Source organism: Melopsittacus undulatus, chromosome 5 (genome assembly GCF_012275295.1).
Source record: "Melopsittacus undulatus isolate bMelUnd1 chromosome 5, bMelUnd1.mat.Z, whole genome shotgun sequence".
NCBI lineage: Eukaryota > Metazoa > Chordata > Aves > Psittaciformes > Psittaculidae > Melopsittacus > Melopsittacus undulatus.
Genome location: NC_047531.1, coordinates 82,877,749 through 82,904,652, shown reverse-complemented (window position 1 = coordinate 82,904,652; position 26,904 = coordinate 82,877,749). Strand labels below are relative to the sequence as shown.

The following is a 26,904-nucleotide window of genomic DNA, read 5'->3' as shown; positions in this document are numbered from 1 at the left end:
AAATCTTGACTGTCTTTCTATGCACAGGTGCAACCTTCCTCCTCTATCCAGTGAATACAGCAAGGACGTTGGATCGAAAACACAGCTGGTGACTGCAAATCCCAGTATAATTCAGAAAAGGTAGAGAGCGCATTGTTCCTTCTCTGGTTGGGGAAACAAAAAGAAAAATGCTTCATCTGTGTTATGGATATTAGTGCATCAGAGTTGTGTTCTTAATGATCTTCTGGACCTGGAAAAGGATCTAGAAATTATGGCATAGGCAGTAGTTTGGCATTAGGTGAAATAATACGAGACTAAGCCCCTGATCCTTTTACTGTAAGCAGGGAAACGTAGGGAAGCTGGCTTTTACAGAGTTACTTTGATTTATCAGGCTCCCCTTCCAGCTCCCTTGCTTTACTGTGCACTGGGCATGTGCCAGAGGTGCTTTGGCTGCTTCCAAGCCAGGCATGTACTGACGAGTGGCCTAAACCACCCTGCAGGTCAGGTCAGTTGGTTGCTGCATCCCACAGTGAATGAAGATATTAGAGTTTCTCTTTGCTTCACCACTGATAACTTCAGGGTCCTTCCTGTCTTTGTATTGTTTGATAATGACTTATGGATACAGAAGTGTCTAGGGTGGAACCAGTCAGCAGGTTGTTATCTTACAAGCCTTATTTTCCTGAGAAACTGGGACAAAATTTTGCTGTTTGAGTTGGTTGGAATTTTCCAAATGTCAGTAGCTGATAAGAAAATGGAAGGGGAGGGGGAGTCAATGCCAGCCTCTGATATTGCCTTCTTGAATTTTAATTGCTATGTTATTTGTGTATCACCCGGAATGATGTAGGCTGTTCTCAGCCAGAACAAGATCTGGTAGTAAGCTGCCATGTTCACTGAAAAGCACAAAGGGAAAAAAGGCATAAACCAAGGGGATGAACAGATAATGATTAAGCATAAAGAAATGTATAATGCAGGTACTGGGAGGTGAAGGATTGTGAAAAGAAGCAAAGCAGGGAAATAAAATGAATAATAGAAAGCCAGATGTTTTAAAAAGAAGAAAGGCACAGACTTGGAAATGGATATTTGATGGTATTTAAATGTAATATTTTTCCTCTCTATCATGAATTGAAGGGTTCTCTAGCTCTCTGTGTGTGATAAAGATGACAGTCTTTGGCAGAGTAGAAAAGAGAGGGTGAGCAAGAGGGAAATGGAGTAGTAATCAGCTTCAAGAGCTGATTCCAGGCAGACAGCGTCTGAATAGGAGAAGGCAGAGAAGTGCTTGTGGGATGAGATCAAAGCAAACCAAGCAGAACTGGCAAAGGATGACACCAGGTGCCAGGCAAGAAAGAGATGCTCAAGGCAATGGATCTGAAGATGGGGAATCTGAAAATACTGTGGGATGTAGATGGCTGACAAGGTTGATTTAAAAAGTGGTATGAGTTGGTCAGAACACCCCATCAAGGAAAACAGGTCAGTTTGGCCATGGCATTTTGAGTAAAATGGCTCAGTGTGAAACATGAAGCTTACAAAGTGCTTTGCAGCTGTCAAGGCAGAGGGTTGTTAAACTCATGGATATTTATTTTGCACACACCCCCCAACAAGGCCTAGCATGGAATGCTCACTGTACTTACTATTTTTGAACAGAAGAGGAAAAGAGTTTTTAAGGATATTACTGGGAGACTGAGAAGTTATGCTAGAGAGACTGGGGAGGTGTCCAGCAAGAAGGAAGGGAAAGAGTGAGCAGATGGTTGAAGAAGCAGATGGAGAGAGTGAGATGCTATTTTGTGAGAAGGGGATATCACAAGAGGGAGTTGGGAGGGGGAGGGAAACGGGAAAAGAGAAAGGGAAGAAGGGGTAGATGGGGAAAAGGAAATATGATTGTGGGCAATGTCCATTTTCAAAGTGAGTGGACATTAAATGGGATGCAAGACCTTTGAGAAAGTAATGTGGGATGTATATGTCTGTGTATTGATTAGGAGGAGATCTACAGACTGTGACTGAGAATGGAAGAGATTAAAAATCACACTGCTGAAAATTGGCAGAAGCCTCTTCTGAGGCTTGGAGCTCTTGAGAGATCTGACACTTTGCTTCCTCTGCCTTGTCAGGAAGCATTTTAGGGTTTTTTTTAAGATTTTACTGATGTTTCCTGTATGCTGTCCAAACTCATTATTTTACCTCCTGTGTGTTCAGTTAGAATTGGGAAAAAAGGTTAAATCTTGGAAGTTAAAATAAAAAGACTGCTACTCTGTAAACAAATAATCAATTCCTATGGAAAGAAGCCTTTTAAGGAATTAAGATTGCTTGTAAGCCCAGACTTCCATGTAATTCAAGGACATTCAGATTGGTGACTGATATTTGTCTCTTTCTATGTTATAAGTTAACTAACTTTACTTAATGTTATTATTCATTATCATTCTTCCCCTCTCCCCTTGTCCTTACTTTGAGTAGATTGATATTGATGAGGCTTGACATCTCAATTATCTCTCAAGTGCGTTAAGGCAGATTTAGTGAATTGGTTCCGCAACACCATTCATGGCTTCTAAAAGATTTATCCTTACCAGATAATTGGTGATGAGGCATGTTGAATAGGACAAAGTTTTCACACCAGCGATGCGAAAACAATGTTTTGTGTTGTTCTAAACCCAGAATTATTGCCTTTAGAAAACAAAATTGTTGGTGGTAATTACTGCAGTGGTATCTGAGCTACCACCATTTCCCTCTAGGCTTATAGCCTTAGGATGGGAGACTCAAGACCGACTTTAGAGATAGCTTCCAAACATTGTTTTTTGCAAAACATAGAGATCAAGCTCTTACTTTAAGAAGGAAATGTGACACTGCAGGCAGTGCAGCTTTTGCTTGTAAACTATTGTGCTCAGTCATCACTTGGATTTGAAAAATGATGAGGAATTTCCTACCCTAACCTTGCTTTATATAATACAGGAGTATTGAAAATTAATGTGTTATGATAGAAAGGTTTGAGATTGCATTTGGGATTGAAATGCTGCATAAAGCTATTCCTGGGGCTGCTGTGACCTCTCCCACCCTCTACCCTTCAACACTGCTGAGGGGTTGCAAAAAGCTTCCTATCTTTGATGTTTCTGGTTCATCCCCCTACCACCCTAGTCAGCTTGGCCTTATCTGTATGGAACCACTTTGTAGGCAGAAGGTTATTCTCTATTTGTCCTGGGTTTTATTTTCTTTGTGATGTACTTACAGCCATTCTTAGGCTCTGGGAAAAATCAGCAAAGTTATGCCATTTGCAGTGATTGTTTCTACATTCTGAACATGTCTATAGCTGTGGAGAGGGACTAGTCAGTGGATCACACAATGAATATAGAAATACTTAGGTAGTGATTATTTTTGACCAATGGCATAAGATTTTTGACTAAAAAATTTAAAGAGTTACAATTTGAGACACAGATATTATGTGTTTCTGAAGTCACTGGCTCTGGGCTGTTTCAGAGAAGCAAATTCTAGCGATTTCTTACTATCTTCAGCAGCTCTTGCAAATGTCATATGATAATACTCTTTTCTCTAAACTTTTAATTAAATCTGTAAATAAATGCTGTTTGCAGCAGTCTTCCTTTCCAGTTGCCATTTCTGCTTACTCAGTCTAATCCATGCACATATATATTAGCATTAATGTAGATATAATAGTCCAAATAGTTCGTTTTCCAGCATGCAGCAAGTTTCCAATTGACTGTGTCTGTTGGTATTCTTATTCATGAGCTGTGTAGGTGTTTCTGACCGCTGTAGAATTAATGTCATTAGAAAATGGCACAGTGCCTATGGTAGTTTTCCTTATTCCCCATAATTCAGCATCAGTATTACTGACAGAAGCCCCTAAGGTTTTTAACACACACTTCCCAACACTGTCTTTGAGATGCAATCTGATAATTGCTTGAGTTGCATGAGGCTTTTCCCACTTCTCCTTTCAGGGTGCTGTATTTTCTCAGCACTGATGGTGCTGCAAGGAAGACATGTACTTTGGGGAGAGCCTAAATTCACTTGGATGAAGGCCAGGTCATCCGTGTATGCATTTAGGGCTTTGGAAGTTACTTTAATTAGATTAATCATGAACATTTCTGTGAAACACCTGTGCTGTTCTGGACAAGGTGGGGGTGTAGTTGATCCATATTTTTGCTACCACAGGGTTTCTACTAGAGCATGCCCTGTTGCTTTGAATACAGAAATAAGCAAACGGTTAGCTGAGATAGATGTGGAGATGTGGATATTTTTATTCAACTTTTTATAGTGGAGTCTCTCAACAGTTGTATAACATTGCCAATGGAAATAGCATGACTGAAACTTAAATAACCAGATTTAGAATCAGTCATTACACCTTGCAGCTCAGCATGAACTTCCATCACTGAATGTGAACCTTTTTTTTTAGTATATTAGTTTGCTTTTTTGATTTCTGCAGTATTTGACAAGTTTTTGCTGTGTCACATTTCCTGCACTAAAGCAAAATGAAGGAATGAGACTAAAGGCTAATAAATGCAATGATTCTGCTTTCAAGCTTTGAAATGTCAGGTAAATATTGCTGCTGTTTATTAGGTTCCCATGAAATTTGAGTGGGATTAAATTTGCTTTTCAGTTCTTCTTGGATCTTGGAAGCAGTTAATATTCTTTCCTGGTTTCAGTCCTGAAGAAATCTTTGAATCCAGTTGAGTTAAGCTGTTAAGTATAAAAAGATGGAACTGAGGCAATTATTTAATTTGATAATAGCTCCCTTAATCTTTGATTAAACAATATACAATATTAGGCTGGTTGCTGACACTCATGAAAATGAGTGGTACATGAGATTTCCTTATGATTATATCTCCAAGTAAAAAGTCCATTCCTAGGTAGTTCCATTTTAATTTGGTACAAAAGATAGAAAAAGAAAGAAAAAAAAACTCCAAAACCCAATAAAACAAAAACCAAAACCAACTCATCCATAGAATAAGTTAGTGAAGGAAAACCCTACTTGCTCATCTTGTCCTTTCTTTAAGGGTTAGATGATGAGAATATCTTTTATTGCTAAGTCATTTAATCATCAGATTTTAAATATTTCACAGAGGTTCTTATTTCATTCTTGCTATCTGAATATCTCTCAGATTATTTCATTGAGAAGTACTCTAAAGTGATAAGAATCATTGTTTCCATTCACATTGCAAAACTATCCTTTTCTATTCCCTGCCAAAGTCTGTGAGCATTCATGCCAACAGTAAAGGGATAAAATTACTGGGAAGCACTTCCTTAAGGGCAATGTATACAGAGGTTTCATGAAGCCCCATTTGTTGATAATCATTATTTTGTCTTCTCTAATACAAAGCTCTTTTAAACGTTTTAAATTTATTAACAACTGGAGCCTTAGTTTCTTTCTGTGAGGAACACCTATTTTTGTCCTCCCTTGAATATAAAAGGAAGTGAAAGTGCAGTGATGGGGGAAACACTTGTCAGTGTTACCAGCAGGGCAAAGGCAAAGCCAGAAAAAAGAAGATCCAGACTTTTTTATCAGGTCTCCTGATTTATTAGCTGATGAAGAGAACTGTGGAATTGTAACAGTCTGTTGTGATTGATTAGGACAGTTTGATGCTTTTATAGCCATGATTTGACTCCATTTAATTTGATGGCTTTTATTCTCTTATCCACCTCTTCTCTCCTTTATTTCTTGTGTGGACAGGTTTATAGTCTATTTTAGAGTAAGAAAAGTATATAGAAGACTTCAAAGAAATGTTAATCTATTTTGTATTTTTCTCTGCTTTTTACAGATGAGATTTAGATGATTTTTTCTTTGAAAAGTTGCAGAGTTTGGCTGCAAAGTCATACGTTCACAGAATCAAAATTTAAACTAAATAGAATGCTACCCAGAAATCAAATGTAGAGTCCTCCATGTGGGGAAGAATATGTGAAAAGCTGGGGGAAGTGCTGGTTAGGTGGCATTTCTGCAGAAAAGATGATGTGGTGTTAGGTCAGTGACTCATCATGGATAGCAATGCCCTACTATTTAGATAATAGGAAATGCTCTGTTGGGTTATCTAAGTAAGTGTAATGCATGAAGAGATGTATTTAAGCTCACCTACAGCCTCAGCTTGGGTACTCTGTTTTAGCACCATGTGTTCAAAAAAGTCCTCACGTCCCAACCCTCGAGGTCAATTGCAAAGTGCAGTGAAGAGCAGGAAAGATCTATGAAGCCTAAGCCCCAGGAAATGGACTGTTGAATCTAGAGGTGTCTCAGAATGTACTGGTGGCTTCAAAGAGCCATGTCATTAGTTGTTGATGAGCTGAGAAACAATGGGCTGAAAGTTTGGTTTAGGAAAATGAGAATGAGAGAAAAAGTTATTTAATCTGGTAGGAGAGAAGAAGGGAGAAGGAAAGACTGAGGAGAGCTGCAACAGTTTCCTGGGTGTCCAGTTAGCTAAGGTGGTGGGGGTGAGGACAATACCTCATCAATAAAAGCAATTGCTAGATATTTGGAAGCACTTTACAGAGAACTTCTATAAAAGTCACTATGTTAAAGTAATTTAAAGGGCTAATTAATAAGGGAATAAAATGGGAAATTATAAATGAAATGTCAGGAAGTCATAACTTGATGCTTTCACTTAAATAAAATTAAATGTCTCATTAGGAATTATAATAAAGCAAAGATAAAAGATACCAAGATTAAAATACTCCATTTGGATTTCTGACTGAAATGTCCTCTATTTTCAGTTGTAATGTATATTTATTGTAGAATTGGACAGAAATAGGATGCATTATCTTGCACGCACATTTGTATGTCTCCTGCCTTAAAGTGGGATTTTGATGATAATCATAGTTACCTCTATTTTGAATGGCATTTTAATTGCAAATCTTTGTCTTACCAAAATCACCAATGCTTGCCCATATGTGCTGATATTCATTAACACATTGTCTCACACGTTTTCATTTTCTTGGCAAGCCATTGCAGGAAGACTGTTGCTTTTTGCTTTAGTTTCTCGTTTCCCCCAGCCCTGCTGGTATCTTCCTCAGACCACTGTCTTGAAGAGTCTTCCAGCAGTACCAAACAGAAAGACAACCAGCTGTCTGATTTTCCATTCTTAGGTTTGTGAAATGGGAAAGCTATATATGTCCTTGAGCAAATAACACCTTTAGTTAAGGTGCAGGGGATTTTTTTATCCCTACATTGCTGTAGTAAGACTTGATACGAGGGCTTCTAAATCCTACTGCCAGTATGTGGAAAAGCATACCAAGTACCTCATGTTTCAGTATGTGAGTACAATCTTGAAAGTGAGTGAAATAACTCATATGTGTTTTGCTGGATCAAGCAGTTTAGTGTCTTATGAGAGATGCAGTTTTTTCAGAGCACCATCTCCAAAGAATTTTAGCGCCTAATCCATATTTAAGTAACTAATCTTTCTTTGCAGTCAAACCTCGATTTTTCTATGACTATCCCATAGCTTGATTTCTTTCAGATATTGATTGGAAAGCAAATAGATACAGGCTTTTTTTTTTCTTTTCTTTTTTTAGAAGACAGTATGAGGACTTCTGGGGAAAGAAATGCCACTGTGGAGTCCTTTAGGGAAACAGGTTCTTTCCTGGTGTAAATCACTGTAGCTCCCATTGCAATATTTTACACTTGGATTTTTCCCTCATCAGTGGGGGTTGGCTCTTGCACTCAGGTAGCCTTTGGCTGGACTTGCTTTCCAAGCCAAAACCTCCCAGAGAGTGTGGGTGAGACATCTTTTTATCCCAGTCTGCCCTGGAGTCCAGGCAGCCTTCTCTTCCCATCAGTGTTGGAAGTACTATCAGAGTATTGCCTTGCAGGTGTTGTTCTGACTCAAGCCAATTGTCCTTTCAATCAGCTCAGGTTTTGCATATAAAAACATTTCATGAGTCATGGTTATTTGTAAACATGGAAGTCTGATTTATCGATTTATGTTTTTGTTTTCTCACTAAGCTAGAAATACCTTACAAGGAGAATATATCTACTGCTTCTCTGCTTCGGCTCAAGGTGAATAGGAGTTGCATTTATTTCGGACCACTAGGAAAAATAGGGCTAGAAGAGAGCAAGAAGGTGATTAGGACCAAAGGTTGCAGTGTAAGTTGGGACAAGCTCTGAACGTGTGGCATCAGCCATCTGACTGGGCAGGGATTACTCTTGTGTGCTCCATCTGCTTTCTTGTCCTTTCCCCATGTGGTGGTGAGCTAAGCTTTCCCCTGGTTTTCCATCAGCACACAGGATATACCAAGGGATAGTGCAGCAATTTGAGCTTTGCCTCATAGCACTTTAGTTATCCTTGTAAGACTGAAGGTTTTCAGCACACTTACTTGGATTAATTGACATCCTTGCCCCACAGTGCTAGATGCTGTCAAAACAAAAGACAAAATAACAGAGCAGAGCAGCATGAAGAACTTGTGGTGGAACTGAAGGACAAAGAATAAAGATATAAAGATATATTCTTATGAACAAATCCTATTACTTTTTGGACAGAAAGCAAGAATTAAGAATGGCCTTTCTGAATTTTATGCTATTTCTAAAGCAAAAAAAACCCTTATATTTACATTAACAGAAGCCTTATCTTGAGTGCTTCAGAGCAACCTTCTCCGAAGTCCATAGATATCCTGATTCCTTGCAATCTGATTGATCTGAACACTGCATTCACTTTTTGAGGATGCGATTAGATAACAAACACGCAGCTACACTGAGAATTCCAAAGAAAAGTCTGTGACATCATGGTAACAATTAGTGTTCGAATACCTGTGGAATAATCATAAGTTCAGGCTTGCATGACTTCAACTTTGATCAATTAGAATAGAAAGCTAGATCAGGGCGTGTAGGCAGTTTGTAATGTTGAACTGTATTATTAACAGCTAATAAAAGAGCTGTAAAGTGCAAATATAAAAGAACTCCAGTAGAGTAATTTTAACACTCTCCCTTGAGTATGTGAATATACAATTGTAAGATTTGGCATTGGTGATTTTGGCATGCTGTTTGTGCATTTGAATAACTTGTGTACTTCTTACTGAAGCAGGCAGGCTGCTAAAATAAGACCTTTAAGGTTCTGACTCTGAGCCAAACTGCATACTAAAATTAAGTGCTCATTTTACATGAGTTTTGAAACAGCACACAAGATTTCTCAAGTGTCTTAGAATAAGACATTTTAGCTATTTTATGAACTTTTTGTGCATGAAATCTTACAATTAGTTTAAACTTCATCTGTGCCAGCCCTTCTAATTTGATTGTCTATAAGCAGATGGAGGATTCTTTATGTTTTTAAAGGAACAGCATTTTTCAGAGTAGATGTACTACTGTGAATTTCCTACCTGTTTTGCTTTCCTCTGTCTAGATGGATAGCAAACAATGTACAAAATACACGTGTTCTTCAATTTCTATTTCACTTCTTTCATTATCTGCTGGGAGGGTGTTGATTCTTGTATGATAATTCTTACTTCTGCTATTGTTGGCAGGGTTTACTTTACAAATAAGACAGCATTTCTGCCTGGGTTTGTGCCCAGAGGAATGTTTCAAATCGATAGCAGTGGGGAACATAGACTGTTAACAGAAAAAGTCTTGGCTCAATTTTTCAGTGCCATGCCAGCAGGTTGGCATTGGTGAGTAATGCTGATATGAAGTACAGTTTAGAACAGAGAGCTGAGTCTGTCATAGTTTCTATGGTAAAAGTTTATCTTGTGGCTTAAAAGATTGCTGTTCATTTATAACTTAATTCAGAATGTCCCTCCTCATTCTGGTCAACTCTATTAGCTTCAGTCTCTTGTATCTTGTACAATCTAGTAATGAGGAGCTGTAGTACTATAATACAGCAGACTTATACCAGATGGTTGTATTATGCAGCTAAAAGAGGTAATAATCTAATGTTACCTTTTCCACCCCCACTACAGACAGATATTTGGTTAATTCTTGTGGGTGGATTTTTACATACCCCAATTTAAGAATGTAATTTGTAAAATTCTGCTTACTTTCTTGAGAGACTGAATGGATGTAGATTGTCATAGCGAAGGTTACTTGTCCATGTCTTTGCAATGCTGCAAAGTCACGATTTTGGTACGATGGAATTGAAATCTTTATTACAGCTAAGCTTAATCAGAATTCAAAGAATGGTTGAGGCTAAAAGGGACCCCTGGAGGTCATCTGCTGCTCAAGTAGGGCCACCTAGAGCTGGTGGCTCAGCACCATGTCCAGTTGGGTATTGATTATCTCTAGGAATGGAGACACAATCACCTCTCCAGGCCATCTGTTCCAGTGTTTGATCAACTTGACAAAAAAAAACTTTTCCCTGTGTTTAAATAGAATTTCCTGGTTTCACACACCAGGTACCTGTATCACTTGAGGTGTCTGGTTTGATAGGTCTGCTTAGATGTGCATAGCTGAGAATGCGCTCTATTCCTATCTAGTAGCTCTTTCATTATACTTGCTCTTCAATTTTGCATGGCAACATACATTAAGGTGGCATTCTCCTTGTCACAGGTACCTTAGGTCATGTACTCTTTTAGAGATTTTTATTTATTTATTTATTGAAATCTAATCTAATGCATGTAGAAATACTCATAGTGCTTCTTCTGCTCACTCCCGAAGTCAATATTAAAGACTGAGCTGAGCTAGCTGGCCCGTGGAGCAGTGAGTTGAGTGGCACTTCTCTGCTGTGTCGTAACTGGAGGTACATTGAAACCAACTAGAAATAAAAACTGCCAAAATGAATGACAAGATGTAATAAGCAGGATAAAAGCATGAAATGTGACAGTATTTTTTCTTCTTATAAAGGTCATTTCAGTAACTGAAAGATCTATTTACACTATACAAGGTAAAATGGGGTGTTTCTTAGATTAATTAGACAAATTAAACTATTTGACTTGCTCTTGATAAGGTGAAGAGTTGCTTTTCAGATACTTTTGCCCAATCTACATCCTGTCCTCCCTTATGTTTATGCCAGACCAAACTCTGGAGGAAGCCGCGCTCCAAGAAGTAGCTAGATTTGTAACTTAGCAGCAAACTGCTTAGGCAGTAGTCAGGGCAAGACAACAGGTAGGGTAAAGGCTTGATTTGACTCTGTCGCACTTCAGAAGGTGGGAATTCTTTGTTGTAAGTGGAATAAGTTGAAGTCAAGCTGCTGTTACAGAGTGTTGAGTAATGGAAGCCTTTAGCAAAGTAGACGAAATATCAATCTCCATCACTTACAGATAAGAGAGCAGAAACAGGAGGGAGCTGTTGCAGACCGACACCGAGTCAGACTGAAGTCCAGAACAGTGTATTCCTGGCTCTTTGCCCAGGTTTTAGTCACAGGTGTTTGTCAAGGTACCCAGTGTAAAGAGCAGACTTAAATTCCTGGCTGCTTACGCTATGTCTTTCATCAGTGTATTGAACCTGCATAAAGAGATTAATGAAACCTGCCAGAGAACCTGTTTCTGTCCACACAGTTGCTAATTGCTGTTCACACACTGTCAGAATATCCTTGGGTTTGGTTCTCATCTTTGCTACTTCTTCCTTAAATACAGAAGTGTACATCAAGTGATAAATCTACTGTCCAAGGCATTTTCCTCTGGCACAGACTGGCAGCACTTTGAGCATCCCGTTTCCTCCAGAGTGGATGATATGCATCAGTTGTTCAGGGGTGTGTCCCCTTCTATTAGTTTCCACAATCACTGAGCAGCCACAGCACAGAAAGACCTTAAACATCTATTGTGGTTTAAGCCCAGCTGGTAACTCAGTACTATACAGCCATTCACTCACTCTCCCCCTTTCCTTCCCCCTCCTTCCCCCTCTCCCCCACTCCTGGAGGGATGAGGAGGAGAATCGAAAGAATGTAACTCCCACGGGCTGAGATAAGAACAGTCCAGTAACTAAGGTATAACACAAATCACTACTGCTACCACCAATTATAATAATGATAAGGGAAATAACAAAGGAAGAGAATATGACCACTCACCACCTGCCAACCAATACCCGGCCTGACTGAGCAGTGACCTAGTCCTTCCAGGTAACTGCCCCCAGTTTATATACTGGGCATGACGTGCTGTGGTATGGAATACCTCTTTAGTTAGTTTGGGTCAGGTGTCCTGTCTCTGCTTTCTCCTGGCTTCCCCTCCTCCCTGGCAGACCATCAGACTCACAAAGTCCTTGGTCAGAGTAAACATTACTGAGCAGCAACTAAAAGCATTGGTGTTCTCAGTGCTGTTCCCAGGCTGAAAGTCAAAAACACAGCACTGCACCAGCTACTAGGAAGGAGAATATATGACTGCTACTGCTGAACCCAGAATGGCATCCCCCTTTTTTGTTAGTGTTTCTGGATGTTGCTGGGTCATCTCAGCTCTGGAGTTTTTACCCTCCTCTCATTTTGCTGTTTTCAACCTTGCCTGAAAATGTGTTCCTGTGAAAAGAAGCCTTGAATAACCACCATTAGCAAAAGTCCTGGAAAACCCAAGTAAAAAATATGAAAGAGCTATCAGTGGTGCTAGTGAATGGTATTTACTTACTTAAAATTAAGTGGGAATGAGATATTAATCCGCCTCTCCCCCCTTGTGTGCTTGCTAAAGGATAATTCTGTCCTATGGGGTGAACTGTCTCCATCTTCACATGGAGAAAGGCATGTATGCATGACGACCTTCAAATTGGTTTTTGTTGTCTTCAGGTGGCTCTATTAAGGATCTGATGGGTATGTTAGGCTTACAGAAGTATGGTGGCTGAAGACAAGATTTCCAGTATGGATTTTGTTTTGCACTTTTCAGAAAGGCTTCTCATTCCCTGAAGGATGCTTATTGTTTATAGTGATAGGGACATTGTAGTGGTCAGGGCTAGAAATAGGAAGGAAGATTTCTATTGTGTGCTAGCTTTCTGATGTCAGGAGAGATCATTTTTGCTTTAGATCTCTTGTTTGGAAACTTGGCTGTAATGAAACTCCTTGCCAAAAAAAAAGGTTGATTTTTAGAGTAGATGTTTTTCGAGTTCCTGGTGACCTTGACAGAATGCAAATAACATCCTCTGCTTAAAACTGGAGTGGGACTGCTTTTACCTTTGTAGCAGGGTGAAGTTCTTAAGTGAGTTGCATTGGGATATTGAGTAATCTTATTCCCATTTTATATTTTATGCTTTATTCTACTCTTCAGTCTGGCTTTATATGTAAAGCAGCATTGTCTAACTCTGTGTGTGTGGCTGAATCTAGCCTTTGGAAAGCTTCTGTCCAGTCTAGCTCCCTTTCTGTGGAGGAGATGGGAAATATGTGGTCAAGCAGCAAGCAGTCTGGCTAGTCCTTCAGAGCCCCCTCACAGCCTAAGAGTGTGAAAGTTGCTGCTGCTCCTGAAAGTAGGGAGGTATGGGGGGACTAGCAGCTACAATGTGTTATAGAAAAGGTGGAGGAAGAGCTTGGGTTGCAGATGGTTGTCAGATACAAAGATCTAAGCCCTAGATCTGCTTCTCATCTTTATTGCATTATATTTTCCTCTTTCCTCATTAAACACGCAATGCACTACAATTGCAATGTGTGTGGCTGGAAGAAAAAACTGTGTCAGCACCATAGGGGAGTTGGCAATGATAATGTACCTGACTGATGTAGAGGGGCACCATGTGCCCCTATGAAAGCACTAAAGTCAGCCTACTGACTAGTCATGAGTGTCCTTCAGTGGGTGCCTGGCAAGAACTCCTCTGTGAATTGCTCAGAAGGTTCTTTGCAGCTTCCTTTTACACAGTTTGCCAGAAGTCTTGAGTAGTGCAAAGAGACTGAGTGGTTGCGTGCATAGGCTGCAATCATGAAGTGCAAGCTGTTCAGGCAGCTCTGACAGCAGCAGCCTAAAGAAAGAGGACATCCTAGTATGTGATGAGCTGACTGCTTTCAGGGTGGTGGCTCACTAATAGAGCCAGGTGTATGTTGGTACCATTTTTCTGTGCATACCCTTTAATTTGCTGAGAAAATATGTTCAGAGCCAGATTTTTCTTCCCTTTTTCTCACATCAGGTAAGCACATTTCTTCTTAGAATGTTGTCTGAAGCTGTAAACTTATCTTGAATTCTATAGGATAGTAAGGGGAGGTGAAAAAAATGTGGTTAAATAACAAATTATAAGAGCAAACTGTTTATAGGTAGGGACCCATTGGCTATCTCCCATCTTGCAGCAGCTTTGGACTTTATGTTGGGTGAGAACATCTTGAATATGTAATGTTGAATGCTCATAACAAACTGCTTACAAATAGCACAACACAAATAATTTCAACAAGTAACTTTCAGTGACTTATTTGTGTGTGCATGGACCACTCTCGTTTAGTAGGTCTCTCAAAAACTGTGATGTTGGTTCGTTTGCTCTGCTATATTCACTGAGTTCTGAGTCATTGTTAGTTGAAGCAGAAGTTATCTATGAATCTCTTCTTGGTATTTAAATTATATTAAACAGTCTTCTTCATGCCACATAAGTTTTGACTCAAAGATCTGGCTGGATTAGCAATGCAGACACAGCTGGAGTTACAGATAATGGGTAACATCCTCAGCTGCTGTATTATATCTAGTGAAGCCAACAGAGCTACACTAATTCTCACCATCTGAACAGTTATAGTTCCTGAATTTGCTCTTTTTCTCTCAGCTGCCAAAGCTTACGTTTGTGCCTTTGTGCTTCTCCAACAGAATTTAATGATATCCCTTGTGTTTGCATAGGGCAGAGTGCCCTATAAATAATAGGTTCTCTTGTGAATGACTGCTTGTTAGTGCTGGGGGCTGCTTTTGCCTTTCCTTGAAATTGAGGTATATGCAGCACTTTTAGAGGAACAGATCTAGGTTACTTGTAAGGTACGTGTGCTTTTTATTGCAGTTTTCACTGGTAATGTAGATAGCATTGAACTAAGGTTTGTTATTTAAATTAGCAATTCATAAGATCATTTAATACTGTAACCTTTAATTAATCAGAGACAGATTCCCTATCTCCTTTACCATTTTATTGTCTATACTTATGTATCTGCTCTCTAGATGTCCAGAACACAAACAAATAGAAATAATTATAGAAATCTGTAACAAACATGCCTATAGCTCTTAAAGATACAGACCAATAATTTCTGAATGTTTTTCAACTATTTTTCCCTAGCCCTTGGGAAAATTTTCCATACAGAAAACAACACTCAAGCATCATTTTCATTTTTGGCCAAAGGCATTGGAAAGAGTAGGATCGGAGCAACATGGGCGAATGAAGTACTGCTTTCGATGAGGTTTAATAACCTTGTATTCCCATGTGACAAAGTACAGAGGTTGCTATTGTAAGTGCAGCTGTTCACTTGGGACAGCTGTAGAGCTTCAGATCCAGCCATGCTGTAAATCCTTTCACCTAACTGTGGGTGTTACAAAACCCAGGGTTTCCTCTAGGCTTCTGCGGTTAATGGAGGCAGAGAGAGGAAGAGATGCTCCTGGTGAAGATGAACTGCCCTTGGAAGGTCCTTATTGCTCTGAGCTGGTGACAGCGGTAGTTAAAATGACCTGCTTAGATTGAAATGTGTCTTAGTCCTCCTCCAAAACCAAACCTCTGGTCTCTCAGAGAGAAGAAGCAGAGAGAGAGGGAAGAGGTGAGCAATGTTTGCAGCTGCTGGGTTGCACTTCAAAAAGTTAACTAACAGCACCTTTCGATTTAGGTTTGTTCCATGTAACACATATTGATATGTTACAGTGGTGCAGTAGACTTGACATGGTTCTTGTTACCTGTTGCTTTCACTGCACAAAGAAACTGAAATGGGCTGCATGTTCCATATGAGGAAACAGTAACATATACCCAGCCCTTTCTCCCTCTCTCACAAATGTACATACACATATGTATATATATATATATATATATATATATTAAATACCAAGATTTACTTCTGATAGTCTAATATCAGAGCTATGCAAATAGCTATTTATTTTGTTAGCTGGAAGTAGGAAACATTTTTGAGGCATGAGACCGAAGTGCTTAATTTTATATTGAAGCACTAAAAATATTTGTATTAAAAAAACAACAAAAAATGAAAAAGAAACCTGAGATACCATTTAAAGCAAAACCTGACTCTGTTTTGTTTACAGTCTTCTGAAATATGCTGATAATTTTCCCCTCCAGCTCTTACTGGGAGGTGATTTGCATTTAAGCATTTTGGATAGAAGACTCCATCAAAAACGTTGCCTAAGTCTCATCAGTTAAGGTCAGGAAGCAGAAAAACTCTGAATCAAACTCTTAGTAGCTTTTTATTCTTGTAGTAGCATTTTATCTGCCAAATCAGTTACACTGGATATGCAATTACATGATTAAAAGCAGAATTTGGCTTTGTTTTGCAGGAAACCTAAAGTTATTAAGAACCAGAAGCTATTGATTATTAGCTAAAATTGTAATTTCATGTTGTTATTATGCAATGTTGAACTACAAAGTGATGAAGAGAGCCCTTCTAGCCATGATTAGTATTAATAGAATTCATAGTGTTTCCAAAAGGCTGTCACACTCAGTTCCTATATAATTTCTGGTGCCTACACCTTTAAATTCATGTGATTTCTTTAGAAAGCATAATTGGATATTTTTACTGTGTGTAGCAGGGAAGGCTGTCTAATATATTGAAACATGACATTTTGATGATTACCCATAAAACAGCAGTTTGCTTTTGGCCACTGGAATGCTAACATTCATTTTCCTTTAGGAATCAGCCAGCCTGTAATAGGTGTGGCAGCAGCAGTATATTATTCATTAAAAAAGGCTATGTTATCCCATTTTAAATTTACTGTAATGCATGTACAGACTCCCACAAAAGCTTTAAGTCACCATGTACATTCTTCTAATAGGTTAATGCTGTGACTAAAGAGATAGACTCTAGTAAAGTAGTCTTCAATTTTAGGTACAACTTTGCAGTCTTGCAGAAAGAAGAGTGTGTACTATTTTGGGCTAGTATTTTTTAAGCGTAATAAATGCAGTAGTTACAACATTGGACCAATACAACAGAGAAGCAGCCCTGTGACTGCCTAGTGACAATATAATTGGTGTTGCCTGTTATGGTTTATGAATTTCTCCTGCAGCTGGAGTTAATTGCAAGTATTTTTGTCACCTTCAAAGCCAGTCTCTGGTGTAGATACAGGCACCATCTGTTCTACACCTTGTGGAACTCAGATCCATGACCAGTTTCTATGCATTTTTGCACACTACTGTTGCTCAATGTTGCTTTTGCCAGGGAATGCTTTGAGCACCTTAAGCATGAAGAAAAGTTCCTTTAACTTCCTATGTATTTAAATGGCCATGGTGGATACAGTTTCACAGCTTCACTGGCAGTGAGTTTAACTGAGTAGGAAGTGGGAGAAAAGATACAGACCTTTTAGTGAGTATGGAGATCTGAACATGACACCTGGCAATCATAGGCTTAGACTGAGCACACTTGTGAAGCCCTGTTTTAATAGAAGTGAAACATGAATTTGTATCCTCCTCCTAGGAGATTAGGAGATCCTAATCTGACAGCTGACTCTTGAGTTTTGCTATGAACTAAGAAAATCAGTTTTCCCCTGTTTACTTACCATTCTAATGAATTAAAATTGAGCTAATCAGTGTAAATTGTTGCATCTTTAACTCTTGATGCTTCAAAATAATGCCTATTTAAAAGATTATCAACCAATTTATGGGTGATGAATCATTCCCTCAGATAAAAGCATCTTTACACTAGTTGGTGAAATCGCTCCATGTGGTTATTCTTCAGGTAAGCTTTAAATTTCTGGCCTCTTTCCATAGACTCAGAGGCATAGACACAAGCACCTTATGCTTTAGGTGTGCATTTATGTAGCACTGGAAGTGGATTTAAGTGCTAACTGTGCCCCATCCCTAACTGCTAGCAAGTGATTTGAGGCAGAATTTGTGGAATTTGATGCATGTTTTGTGGCTATAGCTCAGTGCACCTCTGAATGTGGTGTTAGCAAAGCTGCAGAGCTTTGCATTGAAGCAGCCCTCACAAGTTTCATTTTACTGCCTGTCCTTGGAAGTAGTAATCCCTAGCAGGAGGCAGGAACAAGCAGTCGGGAGAACAAGTCATTACATTTTAAATCATCACAATGAATGTGAGTCAAAGCCTGAAGCAATTCTGCAAATCCATCCAACTGTTTCTGTTTAGTTTTCAACCATGTATTGTAACCCTTTTAGAATAGGCATCCTTTTTCTTGTCCTTGCTATAAGACATCAAATCTACTAGTTGCTCTTGTGTGGGTGACAGTCATATACATCTGCGAGACATAAAGCTTCTATTCAGTGCTGTTTGCCTTAGCACTGCAAAAGCTTAGGTGCTCTTGCTAAATGTTATCTGTTGTAGAATGAGAGAGGAGATTACAGTAAAGCTTTTTACATCAGCGAAAGTGGGAAGTTGATCCCTGAATTACACACCAGCCATGCAAACTAAAACGTATTGGAAGCAGTTGTTTCCAATATCAAGGGGTTTCTCCCCAGATAACAAAAAATGCTCTTTAAAAAAATGAAAGTTTGTTGTTGTTGCACCAATAAGCTGAGGCAAACACATGGTTCAGTGTTTCAGGACTGGAAGAGGAGTAGAGGTCCTTCTCTGTTACAAGGAGCCCCTTTTTCTGTGTTACAAGAAGCCCTTTTTTCCCCCAGCCCTAGGCCAGTGTAATATGTCTGGCACATATAGCAGCATCATGAAGAAAGGGACAGTGTGTCTGCCTTGCTTCTGGCAGTAGATCTAACCCCAGGAAATAAATATTCTGAGCAATGGTTCAATGATGATGGTGAAAGCAGTAAAGCTTCTTGGCCTTTACATGTTGTTCTTCACTCACTTCTCCTTTATCTCAGTACAAATTAAATGAAAGAAGTTCTGTAAATGTGTGCTCAAGAGATTTGAGGGTGAAAGCTGTTGTTTGAAATCCCAAAAATGATTAAAGCTTATTTCCTCACTGATCTGTGACTCAATTATAACATTAGACTTTGGTTCCTGTAGAGCATCACTTCCTGGGAAGCAAAGTCAAAAATACCCTTGGGTCCATAGCTAATAAGACAGTTGCTTATTGTTCTTGGAGGCCTTGTTTCAAGGCAGTCAGTGCAATCAGTTGATGAAAACACTGGGTATGTTGCTGTGTATAAGTTTTTGTGGTAGGAGCCACTTGTGTTTTACTGTACTATAGAGGATGTCAAAAGATAAATGGAGAACAGTGATAGGAAGAGAGAGAGAAAGTGCAGGGAAATGGGCTTGTGGTGACATTTGAGAGTTCATGGGATGCTGTGGGGAGATCAGGAGGAAAGGCAGATACTGGGGAGAGAGCATGGCAGTGAGAAATACTGTGCAGTGTAGGTACTTGCTACAAAGTAATTTACCAGGAAATATTAGGAGATTTTACTTTGTGCTGTAAGTCAATTGACAAGAGTGCTCTGGAGAGGTCTGTGGGGCAGGAAGCATGTTACTGAATGGTCTCAGTTTAATTATGACTTTGCTACTGTTCCAGTAAGCAAAACAAATGCTTTTGCTGTCACAATTGCAACTCCCATTTCCAACAGAATAAAATGAAAGGTAAAATCAGAATATTTATTTATGTATTTATAATCCAAGTGCTGCAGAATCAAGCATTTGAGGTAGGGTTTTGTTTTTTCTCCCCCAGTGGTTAAAAATGGTTATTCCAGAATCTTAAACCTCCATGAACCTATCTCTTTCCTGAAAGTGGATGCAGGTGGGACCTTTAGCACCACACATGGTATGAGCCCTCTGGTTAAGCTGAAATGCTGAATGAAGCTGTTACTAGGTTTGAAATGGGAAATAGGAGCAGCCCTAGCAGATTTACTGTTGTTTGCTCATTAATACCTGAAACCTCTAACAAACCACCAAAAACCAGTCTGTCTGCATCAGCCTAGCTTCAAACTCAGTTGAAAAGATGTCTCCTCATCAGCCTAATGTTAAAGGATGTCCTTGCACTGACAGGCCATTGATGAGGAAAAGCCCTCACAGTCATAACGAAGGCATTGAGATATTTTGGGGTATAGAGAAATAATGGCTAGATTAAAGGGGTGATTAATGGTTACTATGCAGTTAAAACCATGCTCAGAAGAGCTCCACAGTATTGATGAGGAGGCAGGTTCTCTCTGTTTTTTTTTGTTTGCTTGGTTTTCTTCTGGCATGAGAGAAGCGGATCAGTATTAAAAACAGAGCAACAACCGTCAGCTCTGCTTCTCCTTTGGTTTGCCATTCCACTATCCTTATCCTTGTCTTTGGTGATGACCAAAGGTCAATCACTCATTACCTACTTCTGTTTTTAAGTAGCTTGCCTGAGGAATTTGCCTGGTTACCCTTTTCCTTCTCCACATATTGTGCAGTGTTTAAAATACATTGTCCTTCTTTGGGAGGGTTTGTTCCCTGTGTGCATTCCTCCTGGCTTTTCTTCCTTGCATGAGCCCCTCCTCTGAGGAGCTGAGCACATCCTAATGTGTACAGTATATTTCCTTCCTCTTTATCTGCCTTTTCTCTTGCCTGCTGTCCCCCCAGCAGTTTCAAAAAGATTAATGGGAATAGAGAATGTGTAACAACACAGGCTGGGCCGGGTCCCCATTTGTAATCATTAAGCCACATTATCATGGCACATAGGCAGACGCATGCACACAAAAACAGCAGACCCACAGCTGGGGTAGGACTGTCATGCTACACACTTGAACTGTTGGAGAAATTGCTCCAACAGCCCTTTGCTGTCTCCTAAAAGTGTTTTTTCTTCACAAGTGTCTCTAGTTGCAGTATTTATGAGGGTTTGATCCTTTTGTGTAGCCACTGCTTTGGCTTTTGTTTTTGCTGGGTCAGTAAAAGTATGTAAAAATACCTGACATGCCTGTGTTTTGTGAGGCTTTAGTTATAGCAGTGTGAGATATATTTCTTCTATATTATTTAGTGTTTTGACAGAGTCTGTAAGTCTGCTTCATTTTCCTTCCTGAACTGTAACCTTTCTGTTGCAGAGCTTATGTTGGGGGACATACCACACTAACCATTTCAGACACAACTTAACTGAGTGTGATAATGGTGATAAAACTGGAAACAAAGAGAGGAAAATATTGTAGTTCACCATGAACAATGTTTATAAAGTTATAGGTGCCAACACATCCTTTTCTTAACTAGGCTATCAACTGTCTGGCCTTATGATTGTGCTTGATGAAATAGGAGGTGGATGGATGATGGAGCTAACTGTTCAGTGCTCAGGCAGCATGTAGTCTGCAGGGACAGTGGTGGCCTCCAGGGTCTAGAATTAAGTTCATTGAGGCTAGGAGAGAAAGAAAAGGTTTTGCTAACGGATGTTATTAAAACATGAAAAGGTTCAGAATAAAACTGTCATGTTTGGAGCCTTTGGGCATGAACCGTAGCCTGGTGAAGGCAATGCAGAGGTTTCTGAAAGGTGTTTATATTTATGTATAAATCTGTGTCATTTTAGGTCACCTTTCTCTTTCTCACCTTTTCATAAAGCAAACTCAACCTGTGACTTCCTTGAGGTTTTTGCTGGTTTTAAAAGTCTATTTCCACATCATTGCTTTTTGATGCGTTATTGGAAATTTGCTCACTCTGCTTTTATGCTGCATCTCTCAAAGCATCATATCTGTGGCTCTGACCTCAGCCCTTTCCTAGGTGATCCATGAAACCTTTGCATCTTTTTTGCCTGTGCCTTTTGCTTTTCTCATATGATAATCCCAGCTTTGCAACCAAGCCATGATTAGCCATTTAAACAGACTGCATCTGCTAGCTGATGTTAGTCCATGTAGGTACATCACTCAATATAGTGCTCCAAGGTACAGATAATTTTGCACAGTGTAGTTTTTTTCCAGGGTGAGGACAGTGTGTTAAACAGACCAACCAACATCTTAAAAATGAAGAAGCAAGAGGATAGCACATCTGCTGAGCAGAACATTGCCTTGGGGAGTTAAAAACTGGTATGATGCTATTAATACCTGATCTTTGACCACCTGCACTTGTGCTATACAAGCAGGCTTTCAGGCTATGCTGATGGGGCTTTGTTTTTATTCATGATTGCAGCTGCAGTGTTTTCACTGTGCTGGTGATGAAATTGTTTTCATCAGTCTTGTTGCTTTCTGTGTGATAGGCATCTCCACATAAGCCCTTTCAAGATTTATTTATGTGTCTAAGTAGTTCAAGGCAAAGGAGGTTTTTTAAGTGGTCACCCTTAAGGGGTTCATTTCTTGCACAGGGTCTAGTGAGGTGAAAGGCTTGGAGAAGATCCCAGAGATTGCTCTTCTCTTCCTTTACTCCCTCCCCTGGTGTGTGTGTATGTTCCAAAATGGACTAATTGTGCCGTAATTGGGAAAAATCCTGGAGTGACTCCACCAAAGCCAGACATGACATCAGCAGCATTGCTCATGCAGTAAACATTTGGGTCATTGTTCCTGTCGCACAGCACACTTCCCTAGTCCCGAATTAGGGTGGTGTAGCTACGTCAAATGCATGCTGTCTTTCAGTAGGAGGTGCAGCCTCAGCACTTCATGCACAGCATGGGGATTTGGATGTGGTCAGTGTTTGTGCTGGCAGGCTTTTTGTCATTTTCATGGATTCTCTTGTCTAACCAGCATGTTTTGATGAAAGATCCTGGCATTAGATAAGGCATTATTCTTTGCTGACAAGCAGATTTCTTGTCATAACATGTTCAGGGTGCACTGTTGGTGCATAATGTACCGATCCATCACCTGCTAACTTCAGAAGGATAAATTCAATCTCTCAAGCTAAGATGATATATGTCGTCTCAAAAGTACAATCACCTGGGATATAAATCAGGGTGAAATTGAATTAATCGTTATTGGGTTTAGATAACTTTATCTCAGTGAATTTCTTAGTGTGACAATGATGCAGCTAGATGCTAAGTTCACTTTCATCAAGTGATGACGGCTTCACTTTCCAGACAATTGTTACCTCATTTGATTTGTGCTGTGTGCTCCCATATGCTGAAGGCAACAGGAATTTATTTTTGGGCTCTCTGGGAGTGGGATCAAACCCTTTCGTTTCAAAGAAGTTGTTGTCTTTTTTCTTTGATGGCATATGTTTCTAGAGCATATTGGGGTTTTCTGTGTTTCACCATCTCGGAGCTGTTTGTTTCTACATGCATTTTAATGTCTCCTTCTGGCAGTTTTCCCTTAGTCTCATTATAGCTTTCTCTGTCTGCTACTGAACTGCTGAGGGATGTGTTTTATGCAGTGCTTTTTCTCTCAGTCACATTGAAGATACAAGGCACTTAGGATGTCTGCTCCCTGCCATATAGCCAGCATGGATGAGCTTGTATCTGGAATCAGCAAGGAGGATTGGTCACTAACATTCCATGTTTATATGCTGTTCATCACAGATGTGCCTATGACTTGCATCAGCAATATTCTTAATCCAGCAAAATCTGCTTTAAAAGGTGTTTTAAGTTTGCACGCAATTTCTGTCTCTGTTTCACAGAGAATTGCAAGAGCCTGTGGGAAAGCCTTTTGCCTCTCAAGTATCTCAGCGTGCCTTACTGGCCTTCCTCCTCATTACCTTACTTCATCAACACCCACCATGTGCATGCTGAGAGGCTTGCCCTGGCTATCACAGCATCTGTCATTTAGGGCAGCAGTGTTTTGTTTTGGAGCGTGCTTTCCTCCTGGCATGTCTGTGCATAGAGTAGGGCAGCTGTGTCTTAATCACTGACCAATATTGGCTTCTTCTTGCTCTGATTTTCTCAGTCCAGTGCTCTTCTGGGGCTGTCCATGCCCAGTGTCCTTGGAGTTTAAGACACGTGTTCTTTTGTATCTTTCCTTTAATATGTTTGTGGTTTGGTGAGGATAGGTGGGCAAGGACAAAAAATGAAGGCTTGATTTATTTGCTCTGAGCTCTGAAGCTGTGTTAATCGTTCATTCGGGGAATCTATGTCTTTCTGATGCTTGTGATTATAAAGCATTAATATAGCACAAGAATCATTTTGAATGTAGCTTCTTGAAAGGATTTCCAGAACCTGGACTATTATTGCCCTTCGCAGTATAGGAAGGAGGGTTGGGATCCATAACTTCTTTTTCTTATTATAAACAGCTCCCATGCCTTGATGTTGGTGCTGCAACTTCTGGATAGCTCTGAGGTGCATTTTCCACAAGAATAATTTATTCATTGAAAAACACAATTTAATACATCTTTTCATCTTCCAAAGCTGTTTACAAGTTCTTCTCACGACAGTAGTAATTTATTCCATAAAAAACCTAGTTCATTTTGACATGTTCTAAATGATCTGAAATGAAGATAATCAGAAGTACAGAAGCAAAGAACAAAAAGAAAAGGTTCAAGTATAAACACAAAAAGGATGGCAGTCAGGAGATATCAGGTGAAGAAATGATTTTTGTATTGCAGAATGTGATAAGATCCTTCTCTGGGATGTATTGAAGATGAATCTGTAGATAGAAATGACATGCATGGTAACAAATGCAAATAGAGCATTTTCTATTGGCTTGGGTAAAAAGAAAAGAATAAAATCTTAAATGTTATTCTTTCCAAGGCAAGAAAAATATTTCTCCTGTTTAAGGGATGCTGTGAGCAGCTGCATCCTCCCACAGCCCTGGCCAGGATCACCCTGCTTTAGCACTGGAGCCCAGCCTGGTGCTCAGGGGTCTCTGCCCAGTCTGAAGGGATGTGGCTGCTGCTTTCCCTTTCTTTGCTTTGTTTTAAATATTATGATTTTTTATTTACTGAAGAGGTCCTTGACCACATATCTTAAGAAGCAGACAGTCTCCTTCCTCTTATATTTCCTCTTTTACCCCTGATTTGTCTAGGAAGTCAAAAGACATAAAACCCTGTAGTATCTTTCCTTATATAAACTTTAAAGAAGAAAAAGCTTTTATGAAGTTGGTTGTTCAAGTATTTAGTGAAGGAGGATATGAGAACCAGATGGATGTATGTTAAGGGAGAGGAACACAGGCACAGTAGAAAGATTTATGCAATTGTTCTAGTAACACCAGGGAAAAAAACAGGTAGCAGCTGAAAAGACTAGATTGGAATAGAAAGAGGAAATAACATTTTATGCTGACTAAGATAACCAAAGGTCCTGGCAGAAGCATCCTAAAGACTAACACGAGGGGAAAGAATGATAGAGGAAATACGTGCCGGAAATGGTGTTTTCTACCAAGAACAAAAATACCCTTTCATACCTTTAAACACAGAGTTCATGATGAATTGTCTCTTTTGTGTTTGCCACTCAAGTTAGCCTCCAGGATTCTCATTTTTCAGTCTGCTTTGATGTACCCTTCCAGATTTAGTACCAAGTGCAGGTGGCTTTCGTATGTGCTTAATCCTGTCTTTCAGGTCATGTCTCCTGTCTTTGCCCATTAGATTCTTTCATTGCTTCGTCATTGGGAAATTGAAAAACCCTTTAAGGGAAGCATCCTGTAATCTTCAGCACATGGAGAGTGATTTAAAAATGTTGGCAGTCTTGGTTTTATCCTTTTCTGGTACTCTGCAAGAAGCATAATAGATGTCAGCTGAGCTCAGGTCCATTGCCCAGAAATAGTCAAATGGGTGGTGGGCTCAATCCTTACTAAGAAACCGAGCTGATGATATGCAAGATGTAAGAGAAGTCACCTTACTCTCTGTCTTTCTTGGCTTCTCAAAACTGACAGGAAGAAAAAGCAGTAAAGAGTTACAGTTGCAAAAATAGTACATTATGCTTTCTGTACATATATTTTTTTTGCATAAAACTTCTATTTTTCAGCCAACAATCCTCTCTGGAATGTTGTCTTTTGATTTTATACGAGAAAACACACTTGCCTGTAAAAGGAAAGGAAATGTATTCTTTCCCATATGAATGTCCCCAGCAAAGTTAGACACATTCAGACTTAAAGACTGAGTTTCTAGATCATGCATAGTTTTGGGGGAAAAGTTAAATGATTGAAATTAGCTCTGACTATTGGGTTTGGATAACAGCAAATGGCACAAATTGCTTTCATACTAAGTTCAGTCACTCTCTCTTTGAGGAAGTTTGTTTTAATCTGTTTTTCATGGCAGCTTTCTGCCATCTGGTCTGGAATGTATTACAGGCAGGAACTCCTACAGAATTAGTTGAATGGGAGATGTGCCACTCTAATACTTAATTTCTTCTCCCTGCTTCCTCTCTCTTTTTTTCAAGAGCTGTAATGCTTCTTTAATTCCTGATTTGAAAGAGTAAGTAGTGAAACCACAGCGATTGATTTTCAAGATACAAGGAGTACTTTGGTAGGTTAAAGCTGACCACTGGAATTTTTCATCTTGGTTTTATCGTTTTTGCACAATAGCTGGTTTGTTGGAAGAGGAAACGGAAACCTGCCAAAAGCTGTCATTGTGCTGACAGAGAACCAAGTGATACTTGTGAAAGATAAAGCAGGATGGAGAAAATCAAGCTGTCAGTATGTATAGTGCAATTTATCAGGGCAGAGAATAATACAGTCCTCTTGGAGGAAAAATTGCCCCAAAATGAATGAAAAGTAAAATTTTAATCTAAATGCTTTATTTTAGTAGCAATTAAAAATAATAGCAGTTTCAAGTGACTCTGAGAACAGAGTGAGGTGAAAAAATCTGATTGAACAGGTTTTATTTGCCTCTGTAACCAGTTCCTGGCATGTGGGTCACAGGGAGAATTTTCCTAGTATACTAGCTCTAAAACCCATAACAAAATTCTCTCTTTAGCTTTAACTGATTTCTTAGCTAAGATGTATTTCACTAACAGCAGTTACTAATCTTCCGTCAAGTACACAAATAGCACTGCAGATGCTTAGAAGTTTTTTGCCATTGAAATATGAGGATTTGTGGAAGGAAAATAAGAAAGCAACTTCTTCCATCATGGTTATAATAAGCTTTTCTTATGTACTACATTCCTTGGTTAAGTTATGGTTTAGCTGTGAATGCTCAAGGCTAATCTTAGAAAAATGTAAATAGAGAGCTTTCTAATAAAAAATATTGGGGTTTTTAAGTTATTTGGAAACTTTATTTAAAATACTGTTGTATATTTACACATGTAAAACTGGTAACT

The 26,904-nt window shown here is 39.3% G+C and overlaps 1 protein-coding gene across 1 annotated transcript in view; it reads left to right on the top strand.

Moving 5' to 3' along the window:
• The window catches only part of ST8SIA1 (ST8 alpha-N-acetyl-neuraminide alpha-2,8-sialyltransferase 1), a 106,211-nt gene that overhangs the window by 66,204 nt on the left and 13,103 nt on the right, over nucleotides 1–26,904 (top strand). Inside the window, exon 4 of the mRNA XM_034063417.1 lies at nucleotides 28–120. Within this exon, the coding sequence (XP_033919308.1) occupies nucleotides 28–120 (93 nt within the window). The remainder of the gene's footprint in view (nucleotides 1–27; nucleotides 121–26,904) is intronic.